We start from the raw sequence: 18,315 nt of genomic DNA on the forward strand, positions 1-18,315 counted from the left end.
TTCTTTCTTTCTTTCTTTCTTTCTTTCTTCGTTTCTTTCTTTCTTCCTTCCTTCCTTCCTTTCCTTTTTTCTTTCTTTCTTTTCCCATGCTGGATGCTGCTCTGGATTCTTTGATTTTTCCTCAAGCACTGCTGACATGAGACTGCCTGGCGAGTGGACTTTGATGTCTGTTATTGAACCAGTGAGAAAAAATCTGGAGGATTCAGCCAGAACTGGAGGGGAGTGGTCTCTGAGAAGGCCACCAGGGCCTTGTTACTGACTGGATCCCGAGGATCCATTCCTGTGAAGTAGCTCACTTAGATAGTGTGCTGCTTTGCCATCTGTATAACCCAGGTTTAAGCCTGCCTGGCCCCCACCATATTGAAGAACATTTTGGCGCTGTGGTCTCTCTCACTCTCTTTACCCAAGATAGGTCTCTAGGCTTTATCTAAAATCAGTCAATCAGTCTTTAAAAAACAATAACGGAAGAGTCAGGCCCAGAAAGGGCCTGATCCAAGGGTAGAGGACCCTGAAGTGGACTCACAAAGGACATTGCACTCAGTGTGACAGTATGGCTGGCGTGAAGGGGATCTAGCGAGTGTGTATCCTGTCCTTTTGCTCCAGTGTCCTTTCCCAGAAAGACCATGCTTTCTTAGTCTGGTGGGGAATATTGGGCCTCTATTTTGTGAGGGAACATTTGGGTTGTGGGCCAGTCCCAGGGACCAAGGGCAAAAATTAAATTCTCAGAAGGGATGTCAGGTGCCATCAGAAAGTCCAAAGATTAGAGTAATGTCACCCAGGAGGAGCATACCTGGAAGTAAATTCTAAAATCCTCACCCTAAAGGTATATTTCCTGGAGAATGTCAAATACATCCCTTCCCTTCCCTTCCCTTCCCTTCCCTTCCCTTCCCTTCCCTTCCCTTCCCTTCCCTTCCCTCAAAGGCTTCTTGTTCTCTTGCACCCCCCCTCCACACACACACACACACACACACACACACACACACACACACACACACACACACACACACACACACACACACACCTGTGCTTTTTCTCCACCTCATTTTTGTTCCCACTCCACCAAAGCTTGAGAATAACCATGCATGTCTAAAAACTTCATTAAACTGCTGGGATTAACAAAATATTTTTACCTGTTATGGAATAAATTGCCATGCCCCCCACTCCTCCAAAGCTAAGTTGAAGTCCTAGCCTCCAGTATCTATGAGTGTGTCATTATTTGGAAAGAGGAGCTTTGAGGATGTCGCCAAGAGAAGATGAGGCTACAGGGGGAACCCTTGTCCAATAAGCTGGTGTCCTTATAAGAAGAAGGGAGTTTCCTGTGAAGACAGATATACTGAGAGCACAGGGGATGGATACAGTGGCAGAGGTGGGTGTGACACAGCTATAAGCTAAGGAATACCAAGCATCAGTGGTGGGTCAGCTAATCAGTGATTTGAGGTGTCTAAGCTTAGCAGCAAAGAGCATTAGACAAAGCTATAAAGTATAGTTTGACTTTTTATTCTAATGAGAGAGAGAAAAAAAAAAAGCAAAAAGCAAGTCCTGTCAGCTGTAAAGAGAACTGTAAAGCCGTTCCAGTGGTTCCTGTTTTGTAGGTGGGAAACTGAGACTCAGAGGGCAGATGGTTTGTTCAAGATCAGGAGGTAAGTTTGGAAAGAGATAAAGACTAAACTTGAACCTAGATTTTTTTTAAAATTGTTGTTGTAGTTATTGATGTCATTGTTAGATAGGACAGAGAGAAATGGAGAGAGGAGGGGAAGACAGAGGGGGAGAGAAAGATAGACACCTGCAGACCTGCTTCACCACTTGTGAAGTGACTCCCCTGCAGGTGGGGAGCCGGGGGCTCGAACCAGGATCCTTATGCCGGTCCTTGTGCTTTGCGTCACGTGTGCTCAACCCACTGCGCTACCGCCCAACTCCCTTGAACCTAGATTATTTTTTAAAAAATATTTATTTATTTATTCCCTTTTGTTGCTCTCATTGTTTATTGTTGTAGTTATTATTGTTGTTGTTATTGTTGGACAGGACTGAGAGAAATGGAGAGAGGAGGGGAAGACAGAGGGGGGAGAGAAAGTTAGACACCTGCAGACCTGCTTCACCACCTGTGAAGCGACTCCCCTGCAGGTGGGGAGCTGGAGGCTCGAACCCGGATCCTTCTGCTGGTCCTTGTGCTTAACCCGCTGCGCTACCGTCTGACTCCCCTTAGATTTTTTTTACCCCAAGAGCTAAACCCTCTATGTGACTCTGTGCATATGCATCTCACAGATTCTTGCAGTCTCCAGATCTTAGCCCCTAGATGCTTACTTTCTTGATCACATACGTTTTTCAGAACATAGTACTATCCTCATCCTGATGGGAATGACCTGTTCCAGCTGCATTGCCTGTAACAGGAGCCTCTGTAAGCCAGCCCTTTGTCCCTGGTGATTTGCATTACAAAACTGGAGATGCATTCCCACCAAAATCATCTCCCAGTAGACTCCACTAGAATGTTTGGCAAAGAGGGAATTAATTGATAAACAGTTTGTAGTACACACAGGACAGTGTCTGCCTAGGATATTTTGCAACACTTTTGGAAACTCTAGGATTATGATTCCAGCACAAACTGTTTATTTTAGGCTGTTGAACCACATGCATATCCTGCATGCTTGGGAATCCACTAGCTGCGCTCTGAAAGTTAAGAATGGAGTCCATCTTCCTTTTGACTGGCATCTGTAGTGGCTGGTAGAGCAGGGCCGCAATACCCAAGCAGAGAAGTAGGGGGTAGTATTCTTTCAACAAGAAATGGATTTAAAACTAGACATTCTTGAGATTTGAGACTTTGACTTGTAGAAAGTAAGTGTTTATTCAGGAGAAAATTCTCTGTCCTTATCATGTAGGCTTAGCCATCTGGTATAAAGTTGCTCAGCTCTGAGTAGGAAGCAAAAAAAAAAAAAAAAGGTGTGAAAAAAAAAATCTGACTTTTCTGGCTTCCCAGGGGGTCATGGGGCCTGGGAGAACATTTCTCTTTCTAATTGGCATCAAGAGGAAAAGAAAACAGCACAATTGTGTGGCCGAAAGCAAAACCAGAATAGCGAGCTGGCTTGCTTAGCCTCTTGTAAATTGTTTACCTTGGGATGACCAGATGGCTCATCTCTTGCTGAACCCTTGGCCATTCCCTGGGCTGCTAAGCAGTCCTACTCCACAGCCCACGTGCCTTGCCAGAGTCCTCAGGCCTGCCCCAGGGGGGTGCAGGGGCCTTTCAGGAGGCTGACTCAGCGCCTCTGGGGCTAAGGAATCCAACACCTTCTGGAGACTTAGTATCTAGACAGGCTTTTGCTGGGCCGCCCTAGCTCCTCACCTACCTATAGACCCTTCCAGAGTGATTCTAGCTAGTCTTCCCCCTCACCTCTCACCATGCAGGTCCTCAAAATTCATTTGAATGCCAACATTTCCCCATTTCACCCTGCCTCCAGCTCTTCCTGGAGCTGTGAACAAGCGTGTGTGTGTGTGTGTGTGTGTGTGTGTGTGTGTGTGTGTGTGTGTAAGTACCGTGACAATTTGGGGATGACATCCCTCCTGCCTACCTGTTAGGCTGGGAAGGCCAGCCAGAAATTGGGAGGGTTGTATAAAGGATTGTAGTTCCCTCCACCCATTTTGACAATGCCATGACCCTGCTGTAGTTTATTTTTGAGAGACAGCATCTGACTTCCTGGGTATCAGCAAGAGTTCCTGGCTATCCCTCTAGACTCTGTCCTCAGGCACTGCTGAATGAGTTCTCTCCAGAATCAACCACGTGCACTTTCTGAAACTTATTTCATTTTGTACAGTGCCAGGGATTGGACCCAGGTCCATATACCACAGCAACAAGTCTTCCTACAGGGGGCTCGGACCTAGGTCTTGTGTATGACAAAGCAGGTACAGGATCCAGGTGAGCTAGCTTGTCGGCTTTCCAGGCCCCCACCTTTAAAGATAGCTACTCCCCCAGGAGGGGGCAGGACTGATTTCCACACCCTGTTGATGTGAGTGGGAAGGTGCGAAGACACTATTTGCAGACAACCAGACCCCTGCACACACTTCACTGCTGCTCCTGGACACTTACTCCCAACATGGGTCACACTGACTTTCAGAGCCTCGGGTTCCTGAGCTGCCTCTCACTCTGAGGTTTCCCCTGCAGCTGGTTCACCCTCCCAGGGAGCATCTGCAGTGTCACTGACCCTCAGGGCCATCCCAGCCAGAGTGCTGCTGGTGTCTCGCAGGGGTGCTGCTAAGTACACAGACCAGCCCTCACAGCAGAGAGCTCTCTGGCCCTGGCTGTCAGCACTGCTGAGGATGAGCTGATGCTGGAGAGAGGCTTTTTGCTCAGGGCTCCCCACATAGCTCCATCACCACAGGAGGTGGATGGGGCATACATAGCTACACCGCCCTGCCCACATGCAAGCCTTTAAAGGGGAGTTGTTGAACACTTATTACTTTAGACAACTTCAGCTCTGAGAGTCTTGGCGTCCCAGTCTGTAAAATGGGCACAGTCACCTGCCACATGAGGGGGTGGTATGTGGAGATGCTTCACATTCAACTCTCAGCTCAGAGTTTGGGAGAGAGAAAAGGGGTGCTTCTTAGTGGGACCCAGAGACCAGGCTTCTCTTCTTGGCTATGGGATAGTAAATGAGCTTATTCTTAGAATAATGTCTAGTGCATAGTAAGCACTTTCTAGTTGTTAGTTATTATGAGCACCATTCCAGTTTCACCCATTAATCTATCCATCTGTCTCTCCATCCTTCCATCCATCCATCCATCCATCCATCCATCCATCCATCCATCCTTCCATCCATCCATCCATTTTATACAGTGTCAGCAATCAAACATAGGGTTTTATACACTCAACACTAAACTACTTCCCTTGGCCAAAATTTTACTTTATTTATTGATGAAAAAGAGAGAGACAGAGACAGACAGGCTAAATCATGGCTTCACTGTCCATTAGGTTTCACTTTTTGTGTGTGTCTTTGCTTTCTTTGTTTTTTTTATATTTATTTGTATTTTATTTTTCCCTTTTGTTTCCCTTGTTATTATTGTTGTTGTAGTTGATGTCATTGCTGTTGGATAGGACAGAGAGAAATGGAGAGAGGAGGGGAAGACAGAGAGGTGGAGAGAAAGACAGACACCTGCAGACCTGCTTCACCGCCTGTGAAGGGATGCCCCAGCAGGTGGGGAGCCAGGAGCTTGAACCAGGATCCTTATGCCAGTCCTTGCTTCGTGCCATGTGCGCTTAACCCGCTGTGCTACCACCTGACACCCCTTCTTTTTAAAAAATATTTATTTATTCCCTTTTGTTGCCCTTGTTGTTTTATTGTTGTAGTTATTATTATTGTTGTTACTGATGTCATCGTTGTTAGATAGGACAGAGAGAAATGGAGAGAGGAGGGGATGACAGAGGGGGAGAGAAAGATAGACAACTGCAGACCTGCTTCACTGCCTGTGAAGTGACTCCTCTGCATGTGGGGAGCCGGGGGCTCAAACCTGGATATGCCAGTGTTTGCACTTTGCACCACCTGCGCTTAACCCACTGCGCTACCGCCCGACTCCAGTGTCTTTGCTTTCACGTGGTGCTGGGGGTGAAACTCAGGGCCTCATGCACACAAGGCAGCCACTCAACTGCCAAGCCACCTCCTGGCCCCTGGTTTTAGTTTTGACATTAGGCAGAGATTCATGATCTGGAACAAGCACCCCTGACAGGACCCAATGGGGCCTCACCCTGTCTTCACAGGAAATCAGTGCTAGAATAAGATTGGAGAAGGTGGTTAGTCATCCTTGTGTTTCCCACAGACTCAGCTACCCTGTCTTGGTTATCTCCTATGGGGCTCTGTCTTCCTTGTCTCTAGACAGGCCCACCTCCTGCTCCTGGCACCCACTGTCAGGGTGGACCTGGAGGTTCCTGCTAGGATTGATCCCTGGTTGACCTCAAGTGAGGTATGTATGTGCTGGTGATTAGGTGAGAATCAGTCATATTCACGAGCCCCCTGAAATTTCATAGACACTTAATCTCATAAAACCCCAGTGTAGTTAACAAGGAATATAGAGGGTATTCATGCTCCTTTAAATATATATGTATATGGAGAGAGAGAGAGAGAGAGAGAGAGAGAGAGAGAGAGGAGAGAGGAGAGAGGAGAGAGTGAGAAGCAGAGCATTGGGTGGGAGTAGGTAGCATAATGGTTATGCAAAGAGACTCTCATGCTTGAGGCTCCAAAGTCCCAGGTTCAATCCCCTGCACCACAATAAGCCAGAGCTCTGCAGTGCTCTGGTGTTTCTCTCTGTGTGTCTCTCTCTCACTCTCAAAAATAAAATAAATAGAATACTTTTTAAAATATTAAAAAAGAAAGAAAGAAAGGAAGGAAGGAAGGAAGGAAGGAAGGAAGGATGGATGGAAGGAAAGAACCAGAGCATCTTGGACACACGGGATGTCAGGGATTAAACTCAGGACCTCAGGTCTGAGAGTCCAACACTATCCATCACACCACTTTATAAGCTGCTTCTTTAATGTAGTTCCTTCTTCCTTCCTTTCTTTCTTTGTTTCTCTCTTTCTTTGTTTCTTTTTTTTTCCTGCCTCCAGGGTTATCACTGGGGCTCAGTGCTGGCACTATGAATCCACTGCTCCTGGCAGCCGTTTTTCATTTGTATTGGACAGGACAGAGAAAGGTTGAGAGGGAAGGGGGAGATGGAGAGGGAGAGAGAGACACCTGCAGACCTGCTTCACCACTTGTGAAGCAACCCCCCTGCAGGTGGGGAGCCAAAGGCTCGAACCAGGATCCTTGTGCATGTTCTTGTGCTTCATACTATGTGTGCTTAACCCAGTGCAACACTGCCCAAACCCCTAATTTTTTAAAATTATCTTTATTTATTTTACTGGACAGAGGCAGCCAGAAATGGAGAGGGAAGGGGGAGATAGAGAGAGACACCTACAACACTGCTTCTTCACTTGCAAAGCTTTTCCCCTCCAGGTGGGGATCAGGAGCTTGAACACTGGTCCTTGTGTGCTCAGTCAGGTGTGCCACCACTCAGCCCTTTAATGTCCTTTTTTTTTTTTTTTTGCCTCCAGGGTTATTGCTGGGGCTTATTGCCTGCACTAGGAATCCTGGAGGCCATGTTTCCCATTTTGTTGCCATTTTTGTTGCCCTTGTCATTGTTGTCATGATTGTTGCCATTGCTGCTGTTGTTGTTATTGTTGGATAGGACAAAGAGAAATCAAGAAAGATGGGAAGACAGAGATTTGGAGAGAAAGACAGACATTTGCAGACCTGCTTCACCGCTTGTAAAGTGACCCCTCTGCAGGTGGGGAGCCAGAGGCTTGAACCAAGATCCTTACACCCGTCCTTATGCTTCATGCCATGTGCGCTTAACCCACTGTGCTACTGCCCGACCCCTACTTTAATGTATTTTGAAAAAAATATTTATTTATTCCCTTTTGTTGTCCTTGTTTTATTGTTGTAGTTATTGTTGTTGTTGTTGTTATTGATGTCGTCGTTGTATAGGACAGAGAGAAATGGAGAGAGGAGGGGAAGACAGAGAAGGGGAGAGAAAGAGAGACACCTGCAGACCTGCTTCACTGCCTGTGAAGCGACTCCCCTGCAGGTGGGGAGCCAGGGGCTCGAACCAGGATCCTTATGCCGATCTTTTGTGCTTGGTGCCATGTGCGCTTATCCCGCTGGGCTACTGCCCAACTCCCTTAAATGTATTTTTTAAGAGGTGAGCTTTCCCTTGGATCCCAGTTCATCCTGAGAAACAATATTCTTCAGGTCCAGGAACCTGAAATCAGCTTCATCAATCTCAAATTTCTTCAAAAGAATGCCTTTCTCATTGTGAGGAAGGCCCTCTCATTGTACATATTAAGGCTTTGCTTTACTTATGAAACCAAGACTGTGCTGTGTAGCATTTACATCTGCTTCACTCCTCACCTTGTGCTTGAATGCTTGTTTGTTCTTTCCCCACGTCATTCTCAGAGCTGCATTCCTTGAGAGCTAGTTCAGAGGTTCTAGCAGGGGCCACAGCTACTCATAGATCCTTGACTATCTCTATTTGGTCCATCTTTTTGGAAGGAAAGTTTTCCTCTTTGGCCAAATGTGCATCTTTGGGGAAGGACACACATGGAGTAGTGAGGGATGAAAGAGACACCTGCCTACCCAGCCAGATCCGCTGAATCAACCCTGGTGATCAGTAGGGTGAGAGATGTTGCAGCCAGATGGCTCTCATCTCCTCAGACTTACATTCCTAATGGCCAAGCACTTTCTTCCTTGTGATTGAGGGTGTCCCTAGCACTTGGCCAGCTGTGAAGGCATCCTGTGTTCTCATTTGTGAAGTAGGCACAGGTGTGGTGAATCTGATGAGGCAGCCTACCTGTCCCTCCAGGTGACCCACCCTTAATCAGCCTGCAGGTCTTAGTTAGAGCAGGACATGATACTTTCTAGTTCTGTGATCAAAGGACAGGATGGTTGGGGGCCAGTGTGTGTTTGTGTGTGTGTTGGGGGAGGGTCCTGTGGACTGTGTGATAAGCTGAGGTCTGGAACCCCTTTGGGTCCCAGCTCTGATTCCCATGCTTGGTCTTGAACCATCAGCCACCAGGAAATTTCCATGTGCTTTATACTCCTGGGACACTAAACTGTAGGGAAATAGTTGGGAGGGACTTCTTCTTTTTTTTTTTTAATTTTCTTTAATATTTATTTATTTATTTCCTTTTGTTGCCCTTGTTGTTCTATTGATGTTGTTGTTGGATAGGACAGAGAGAAATGGAGAGAGGAGGGGTAGACAGAGAAGGGGAGAGAGAAAGACAGACACCTGCAGACCTGCTTTCACCACCTGTGAAGCGACTCCCCTGCAGGTGGGGAGCTGGGGGCTCGAACTGGGATCCTTACTCCAATCATTGCGCTTTGTGCCATGTGCATTTAACCCGCTGCGCTACAGCCCGGCTCCCGGGAGGGACTTAAGAAACTGTTGGTTCTCCTCTTCCACAGAAACCAGGCCTGTCTGTCTGTGTTCCTCTCTGACTGACTGCCAAGTGCCTAGAGTCACCCCTTGAGTGTCCCCTCCAGATTTCCAATGTAATTTCATGGTGGCCAAGAAGGTGGCAGAGCTGGATGGCAGAACCCAGAGATGTAGACTGCCAGAAAGGTAGGCAGGCTCCTATCAGGCCTACTTAAACCAAATTTTTGTTTCTTTTTTTTTTTTTTTTTTTTTTTTTACCAGAATACTGATCAGCTCTGGTTTATGGTGGTGCTGGGATTGAGCTTGGGTCCTCAGAGCCTCAGACATGAGAAGCTTTTTGCATAACCATTATGCTATCTCTCCTGTCTTCAGATATCTTTCAATTCTGTTACTCCCAGCATTTAAATATACTGTTATTTTAAAAGCCACTTGACACCACACAGAAGACTTTTTGCTCTGAATGGAAGGCTCAAAACTCAGCAAAACAAAATGACCCATTAAATCTGAGTTCTGCCCTCTGCTGCCCTCTGGCTCCTCTCCTGGACTCAGCTCTGTACTTGGGTGAGCTGGATGAGTGACACATGTCAGCAGGGCCAGGCCAAGAGGGAAAGGGTACTGAAACAGGGACCACTCTCCCAAGGGCCTGCTGTATATTCCCCACTTGGTTATGTCCTGTGTCCTCCTGGTTCTCTGAGTGTTCATTCCTGGCCCCATAGAGCCTGACTGTGAGGGGCTGACCAGACTCCTTGCAGTCAGAGAGAAGCATATGTAAGATGTGTTGGTGCAGGGGCTGGTGGTGACAAACACAGTAGAGCACATATGCTACTGTGTGCAAGGTCCTGGGTTTATGTCCCTGGTCCCCACCTACTATGGGGGAAGCTTCACTAGCCATGAAGCAGTGTTGCTGGTGCCTCTCTTTCTCTCTTCCTTTCTGTCTCCCCCTTCCCTCTCAATTTCTCTTTGTCCTATCAAATAGAAGGGGGAAAGAAAAGAAGGGAAAAATGGCTTTGAGCCTCAGTGATAACCCTGGAGGTAATTAAAAAAAGAGAGAGATGAATGGAGGTGGGCATGTGGGTGGCTAAGTCCCCAGGGGGTTCAACAGCAAGAGGGGGAGCCCAAGCAGATGATGTGGCCTCTGACCTGGGAGGAGCAGTCGCTGGATTTTCTCTCCCTGGGCGCTGGCCAATGTGTGGGCTTTATTTGTGCAGGAGCCAGTGTTGGGTGGCTAGGGACTGAGTCAGAGCTCAAATTGGCTTGGACAGCATAGGGCCTGGGGGTAGGGGGTGGGGGTGGCTATCCTTCTCCACAGTGGTCACAAACCTGGGCTCAGTGGAGCAGAAGCCTCCCTGCAGTGACTGCTTCAGGGGTCCACATGCACATCCTCTCACCCACTGTCTGAGGCAGTGTGTGCCGAAGGGCTTATTGAATGAGTGAATGAGTTCCTAGGGGTGCTATTCCCCAAACCCACAGGGAGCTGGAGATCTGCCTTCTTCCCCTTGGGTGCATTTTAACTGGGAAGGTGTGGTCCCACCTCTCCCCCTCACGGATCCTTTTTTTGCACCTGATGCTCCAGTGGGACAGACGGAAATATTTGTAGTTCCCCCAGCAGATCTGTCTCTGGCTTCTGAGCCATGCTGTTCCTTACACCTGCCACACTCTTCCATTTCATCTTCTCTCTGCCAATTTTTTCTTCTGCTTTATATATTAGTATATGATGTTGCTGCCCCCAGTCACTCCTCTTGGGCTGGGTTGGGGGGTCCTTATCTGCTCCCCCAGCCCCACCTTGTTCCTTATTCTGGCAACACTCTGATCATCCCAGGGTCCTGATGGTCTATTTGCAGAGCTGGCTCTCACTGGAGCTGTTCACAGCATTAATCCTGAACTCAGTAGGTCTGTTCCATGGTCAAGCCCAGAGAAGGAACCCTAGATGCTGTCCTGTAATCATGTATTCCATGCAGTCTCCCCTTCATGCATTACTTCCTGGGGGCCTGTAACTTGGTGAGGTCCTGGGTGTGCATCTGTGAATGTGACAGAGGAGTGCTGTCCCCAGGAAGTGGAGGCTTTGGGGAGGGACCCTCTGTCATTCAGCTCACTGCTAAAGCCATTTGAGTTGATAAGAAGTTCCTTGAAAGCGGAACTTATAGCCAAGAGGAGTCAGGAGAGGCTTCCAGGAGGTGACCTTTTAGTCCTGGGGGAGAGCCTGTACAGCCAGGGTGCAGGTGGGAAAGTGGGTTTCATCTGGGGCTGTGGTCCAGCTGTAGGAGGACCAGGACTCTTCTAGTCACCACTGGAGAGGAGTGGGGAGCCCGAATGGTCACATGACCCCACTTTGGGCTTGGCTTTGGCCCTCAGTAAAATAAGGGCGTGGGGCTCCATCTGGTGTGGACAGTCTGGTTCCCAGAGCAGCCTCCTCGGATGCCCATCCCTCTTATGTATAAATTCGCATTCCTCATGCGGGGCTATTTTGCCATTTCCTTTTGTGCTAAACCAAAGGGACTATTTTAGAAACTCCTATAAGCAAACGGAGCCCAGAGTGGCATTTGAGAGGATATAAAAGAGCCCTAAGTGAGGGGCTCGCGACTAACAGCCACCCAGCCCTGAAAGCCCAGCCATTTAAATTTAGCCTGCTTACCTCCAAATGAGGTAAAATTGCAGGTTGCTCTGCGCCAGCCAGGAGCAGGACTGATTTAGCGGGAGTGGGCTCCCCGCAGTCAGGCCTGGGGAATCAGGGCCACTGCAGAGTCTGGGGACAGCTGATCGTGCAAGCCACCAGTTGCCTCGCTGTGTCACCAGGTGAGTCCATGCTGCATCAGCCTGTCTATCTGCCAGAGGTAGCAGGGGACGCTTGGGGGAGAGGCAGTCCTGTCTGCCACCAAAGGTTAGGGATGAGCATGACTTCTGCCCCTCTCTTCTCTGCCCTGAGGTCCCCTGAGGTCTCCAGGTTGTTTTTCATGCCCTGCGGGGTGAGGGCTGTCCAGAGCTATCCAAGTGTCCCTCTTCCCAGGGATGGTCCAGTCCTACCCACAACTGGACAGCTAAAGGGTTAAAGGCAGTCTGGAGGCAGGAGTTGGGGGTAGGGGTGTGCACAGAGTAGGTGGGGCATGTAGAGGTCATGGGGAAGGTAGAGGTGCCCACGACCTCTATTCCGAGTGGTCAGTGCCCCTATCATGTTAGTGATTAAGTGTTAGGAATATCACCCTTGTTCAGGTAACATTCACTGGGACTTGTCAGTAGCTGCCCAGTGAAGGCTAGTGAGGTTCAGGGATTTCAGGCTGCGTCCTCCCCCTCCCTGTTTCCCAGAGGAAGGATTGTTTTCAAACAATAAACTGCAACTGAGTGGACACAGCTGGTTGAGATTACGACCTTCAACAGTGCAGGGTGTGGTTGACCATGGTGTGGCCGGGAGGGTCGCTCCTGGTCTCATGGAGCTGCTGAGAGAGTCTTAAAGTAGTTTCTTCCTTCCTCTCTTCTTCTGTCCCTCCCACCCTTCCTCCCTCTATCCATCATCTCTCCCTCTCTTCCTTCCTTCCTCCCTCCCTCCCTCCCTCCCTTCCTCCTTTCCTTCCTTCCTTCCTTCCTTCCTTCCTTCCTTCCTTCCTTCCTCTCTTTCTTCCATCTTTCTTCCCTCCCTCCCTTTCTTCCTTCCTTTTCTCTCCTGTTTTTCTTTTTTCTTTCTCTCTCTTTATCCCTTCTTTTCTTATATTTTATTTTAATGAAAGAGGTACATAAAGAAATACAGGGAGCCATGTGGTGGCGCACCTGGTTGAGCGCACATGTTACAGTGCACAAGGATCCAAGTTCGAGCCCCTGGTCCCCCACCTGCAAGGGGAAAACTTCACAAGCAGTGAAGCAGGGCTGCAGGTGTCTCTCTGTCTCTCTCCCTCTCTATCAACCCCTTCCCTCTCAATTTCTGGTTGTCTCTATCCAATAAACAAATAAAGACAGTAAAAAATTAAAAAAAAGAAATACAGAGGGAGACAGATATGCCAGAGCACTGCTCAGCTTTGGCTTATGATGGTATCTGGGATTGGACTTGGGACCTCACAGCCTCTGGAACGAAAGTCTTCTGCATAACCATTCTGCTGTTTCCTTAGCCCTTAATGTAGTTTCTTCTCCCCCTTATTCTTTTTAAATTTTATTTATTTATTTATTTATTTATTTACTGAATAGAGACAGAGCTGAGTTAGGGGAAAAGGGGAAATAGAGAGGGAGAGAGAAAAAGAAAGACTTGCTTGCAGTGCTACTACACCACTACTGAAGCTTCTCCCCTTCAGGTGCTCGAAGCTGGGTCCTTGTATATTGTTACGTGTGCTCTACCGGATGCACCACCACCTGCCTCCCCCCACACACACACACAATGTCGTTTCAAAGGGACCTACCTGGACCTGGCTCCCAAGCCCTGAAAACTTCAGGAGAGAGAACTGGATTCCCACACACACTAGATTCCCACACACACCTCCAGTGTTACACTTCTAGCTTGGTACCCACTCCCCTTCATGAGCTTACTTTCCTTCTGGGCTCCCTGCTCTTTGCCACTTTGGGAAGCTCCTTGGGATACAGATGTCCTCAGCACAGCCTCTGGGAAGCAGGCTCCCCCTACTACTTGGTTAGACTTTGGAGTGCCACAGGCCCAGTTGAAACCCCAAGTCTGGTGTTTCCTACCTGTGTGACCTCCAGTGTATCCATTATACCTCTTATCTGGGCCTTGATATGTTCATCTGAAAAATGAAGATGCTCAGACTACTTGTCCTATAAAGTATGGGGAGAGTCTACTGGAGTGTTACTTAGAGCAGGTGGCTGGCAGAAGACTGGCTACCCGGGGCCTGGAGGTAGTGCTGGTTACCCAGCTGTTATATGCTGCTTGATGCTGATTTTATAAATAAAGCTTTATTGGAACACATCTATGCTCATACATTTGCATATTGTCCATGACTGCTCTTGCTCTAAAAGGATAGGGATGTAAAGTTGTGACAAAGACATTAGGGTCTGCAAAGCCAAAAATTATTTACTATCTGTTTTACAGAAAATGTTTGTCAGCCTTTGCCTTAGAGTCTAGCACATAGTAGTTCTCTTTCTTTTCTTTTCTTTTCTCTTCTTTTCTCTATTTTTTTTTTGCATCCAGGGTTATCACATCACTGGGGCTTGGTGCCTGCACTACGAATCCACTGCTCCTGGTTGCCATTTTTTTTTCCATTTTGTTGCCATTGTTGTTATTGCTGCTACTGTTGTTGTTGGATAGGACAGGGAGAAATTCAGAGAGGAGGGGATGACAGAGAAGAGGAGAGAAAGATAAACACCTGCAGACCTGCTTCACTGCCTGTGAAGTGACCCCCCCCCCCCCGTAGGTGAGATCCTTATGCTTGTCCTTGCGCTTCATGTCAAATGTGCTTAACCTGCTGCACTGCCACCCAGCCCCCTCAGAAGTTCTTTTTTATTTTACATTATTATTATTTGAAGAGCTGGGGACTCATGCATGCACAATTTTATTGGTTCTGGCCACTTTTTCACTCAGGTACACACACACACACACACACACACACACACTGAGAGACATCATAGCATGTGAGCCTCCTCCAATACAGTGCCTTTCTCATGTGGTGCCTGGGACTTGAACCTAGACTGCAGGCATGGCAAGGCTGGAGTCCTAGCCGATGAGCCATTCCTTAGGCCCCATAGTGGACATTCTTATCCTTATTTTCCCATTGGCTGTACCTGGGGCTGCACAGCCTGGTGGAGGGGGACAAAGAGCCACAGTCTTTCTGTCTTTGTTCTGTTTCCTTAGTGCTGGAATCTCCCAAACAGCAGAGAAGAGCACCCTACATGCCCCCGCCCACCTGCCCTCTTTTGCGGGAAATGCCCCATCTAGTGGTAAAAACAGGTAACACGGGAGTCGGGCTGTAGCGCAGCGGGTTAAGCGCAGGTGGCGCAAAGCACAAGGACCGGCATAAGAATTCCGGTTCGAACCCCGGCTCCCCACCTGCAGGGGAGTCGCTTCACAGGCGGTGAAGCAGGTCTGCAGGTGTCTGTCTTTCTCTCCCCCTCTCTGTCCTCCCCTCCTCTCTCCATTTCTCTCTGTCCTATCCAACAACGACGACAACAACAACAATAAAACAAGGGCAACAAAAGGGAATAAATAAATAAAATAAAATATTTAAAAAAAAATTAAAAAACAAACAGGTAACACAGTCTACCATGGCAAGGTGGGGGTGGGGTTGGCTGGTGAGAGATCTTGGAAGGCTTCCTAGGGGATATGGCATCTAGGCTGGAAGAGAAGGGATGAATGGGTTAGTGGAGGCCAGGTGGTGGCACACCTGGTTAAGTGCTCACATTACAGCATACAAGGACCTGGGTTTGAGCAGGGCTGCAGGTGTCTCTGTCTCTCTTCTTCTCTATCTCCCCCTTCCCTCTCAATTTCTAGCTGTCTCTATACAATAATAAATAAAGACATGAGAGAGAGAGACAGAGAGACAGAGACAGACAGAGAGAGAGAGAGAGAGGAGTTAGCCAAGAAACCATGTGGCAGCCAGACCTCACTTTGAAAAAGCCGGGTCCCTAAGCCAACCTCTTCAGTCTCTTCTCTCTTGTGAAAATGGGTCAGTGAACCTCTTAGTGCTGTGCTAACGAGGTTCCCTCCACCTCCCATCGGGTCCTGGTGCACTGTGAAGGGCCACTCAGACCTCAGCCCTTTTTCCCTAACACTGGGGGACAGGCTAAGGGGGGGGGGCTGCTTTTTTATCTTCTTGGGAAAAAGTCCCTTAGCAATTGCTTTTCTCTCTTAGCCTAACTTGGAGTGGCTTGGGAGAAGCTGGAGGAATACTTCAGAAGGGATGAGGATTTGGGATGAACCAAAGACATTCATCCCAAACCCCAGATTCCTAGCTGACTGTGGAGCCCACAGCTCCACCTCTTCCTTGATGGCGTCCCTGAGCCAATCATCTCTCTTCACCTCACTTTCTCCTCTCTTGAACTGGCTTAGCAGCCACCCCCTCCCCCTCACCATCCTGAATGGGCTGAGTGGGTTTAATGGCTCCCACCAGACAGTAAGTGATGCCTTCCCCTCCCTGGTTCCCTCAGTGTCCCCTAGGGACCCAGGGCTGTCCCCAGGCTTACTGTACTGTGGCAGCCCTTGACACTGGGCTCAGGAGCCACCACTTGGATCTTCTGCCTCCAGGGATGGGGTCTTGGGCAGCCTGCAGCACAGCACCCCGAGGTTTCCCTGAGCATCTCTTTCAAGGTCTTTTCTCTGTGCCCATTTGGCAGGTGTGATCACTGAGGCCCCAGGCCAGGCAAGGCTCACTTGTCACAGACTGGCCTGCTGGTCTCCAGAGTCTCTCATCCACAGCCCCCCCCCACACACACACACCATGAGCATGTGGGGCTGGTGGCTTATAGGAAGAGGATAGGGCTTGTGGGCATGCACAGACCTGTGGGGCAGGAGGTCAGAGCCAGGGCTCTGGTGAGTGTGTGTCCAAGCAAATTGCAGGGTTGGACACTGGGCACACAGAGCCTTGAGAAAGATAGCAGAATTGTTATGCAAAACATCTTTCATCTTGGAGGCTCTAAAGTTCTAGGTTCATAAGCCAGAACTGAGCAGTGCTTTGGTTAAAATGGACTGGGGAGATAACATGGTTATTCAAAAGACTTTCATGCCTGAGGCTCTGAGCGCCCAGGTTTAATCCATAACACCACCATAAGCCACAGCTAAATAGTGCTCTGGTAAAAGAAGAAAAAAAGAGAGAGGAGAAGGAGGAGGAGAAGGAGGAGGAGGAGGAAGAGGTGGAGAAGGAGGAGAAGAAGAGAGGAAAGAAGGAAGGAAAGAAGGAAGGGAATGTCATTCTGGGCAAAGACATCAACAGGAGCCATGGGGGAGGGGCTGGACTCTGTGGTTGGGGGTCTTGCTAAGTGTGAGAAGGAGAGGTGGTGGCACTGTGCTTTCTCACAGGTTGGCCCAGGCACTGGGATCCCTGGCATCCTCAGAAACCACAAGCTGGGCCAGGAGCAAAGTCTGAAACCATAGCAATGGAGATTGAGGTTAGATATGGAGGAGAACTTTCCACTGTGAAGCTGGAAGGTGTTCAGGGATGCAGTGGCTTTTTTCCAGTCTAAAGGTGGTTTAGGAAAAAGAGGAGACAGCCAAATTCGAGGCTAGCTTCAGTGCATCCTGAGTCAGAGACAGGGCAATGGATGGGGGCTCCTGAAGGCCTGGATGCCAGCAGTCTGCATACACTCTGGGTTTGTCACTTCCTGCTCACAGCCCTGCTGTGGCTCCCAGCTTCCCTCACCTGTGAAAGGCTGCACCCTCCTTGCCAGACTCCCCAAGGCTCCTCACTACCTGTGCTCTGCTGGCCTTTGCAGCCTCACCTAGTGCCATGTTCCATCTCCCCAAAGTGCATCCCAGCTTTGGGTTACACCATATCCCCTGCATATCTGGGCCTTTGCCCATGCTGTTCTTCACACACCTTTCCAGCCCCTCCCACCCTGCATGCCCTCCTCAGAGCCTCCTCCCTGACCCAGCAGACACCCCTGGGCTCCTCCCTGTAGCTGTTGGTTGCGTGGTCCTCCCTGGAGGGCAGTGACTTCACCTGCTGGCCTAGTGGTCTGTCCAGTGGTGCTGGGTGGGTACATAGGTAGTGCTTACTGGGCTAAGGGCAGTGGGAAGAGCTGAGTCCTCTGAACCCCTGCTGGTTCCCCAAATCCTCCTCCTTGAGCCTGGGACCCCCTCCCCCGGGTGAGGTGGGGCCTGCAGTCAGCACCCACAGGCTCAGGTGCGAGTGTGACTCTCTGTACTCTCCTGCAGGTGACATGTCGGTGAGGGTACGCTTCCTGTCCTCAGGGGACCCGGGCACCGTGGGGGTCGTGGGTCGCAGCGCCTCCTTCGCAGGCTTCAGCAGCACACAGAGCCGCAGGATCGCGTAAGTGCCAGCCATCCCAGGGTCAGTGGGGTCTTGTGCCCTGGCCAGCCCCACCCCCCCCGGACCCCAAGTCTTGCCCACGCTCATGCTGGACTCAGCTCAGAACAGTGTGTAGTGTGTGTGTGTGTGTGTGTGTGTGTGTGTTGGGGGAGATGGGTGAGACCCTTGATGCTCAGAGAAACCTCCACAGATGAATGCTTGTCCATCTCACTTGCTCCTGGACATCAGTCCTGGAACTCAGCCTACCTGAGCTGCTCAGATCCCCTTGGCAGATCAGGGAGCTGAGGCTCAGAAAGGTGGAGCCACTCATCCAAGGTCACACAGCAAGAGTCAGACCTAAGTAGCCTCAGGGCAGGGCCAGGGTGGAATGTTCTTCCTGTTTTGATGGGGCCAACTGTGCTGGCTCTGTGACCCCAGAAGACTGATTTCCATGTCTGAGTCTTGGTTTCCTCAT

General features: G+C 49.3%; 1 protein-coding gene across 2 annotated transcripts in view; it reads left to right on the forward strand.

The window, feature by feature from the left end:
* RIPOR3 (RIPOR family member 3) overlaps positions 1 to 18,315 on the forward strand; it is a 94,072-nt gene that overhangs the window by 31,834 nt on the left and 43,923 nt on the right. For both annotated transcript variants that reach the window (XM_060185372.1, XM_060185393.1), the window contains exon 2: positions 17,747 to 17,861. In XM_060185372.1, coding sequence (XP_060041355.1) covers positions 17,752 to 17,861 — 110 coding nt within the window. In that variant the 5' untranslated portion in view covers positions 17,747 to 17,751. The remainder of the gene's footprint in view (positions 1 to 17,746; positions 17,862 to 18,315) is intronic.

Source organism: Erinaceus europaeus, chromosome 1 (assembly GCF_950295315.1).
Source record: "Erinaceus europaeus chromosome 1, mEriEur2.1, whole genome shotgun sequence".
NCBI lineage: Eukaryota > Metazoa > Chordata > Mammalia > Eulipotyphla > Erinaceidae > Erinaceus > Erinaceus europaeus.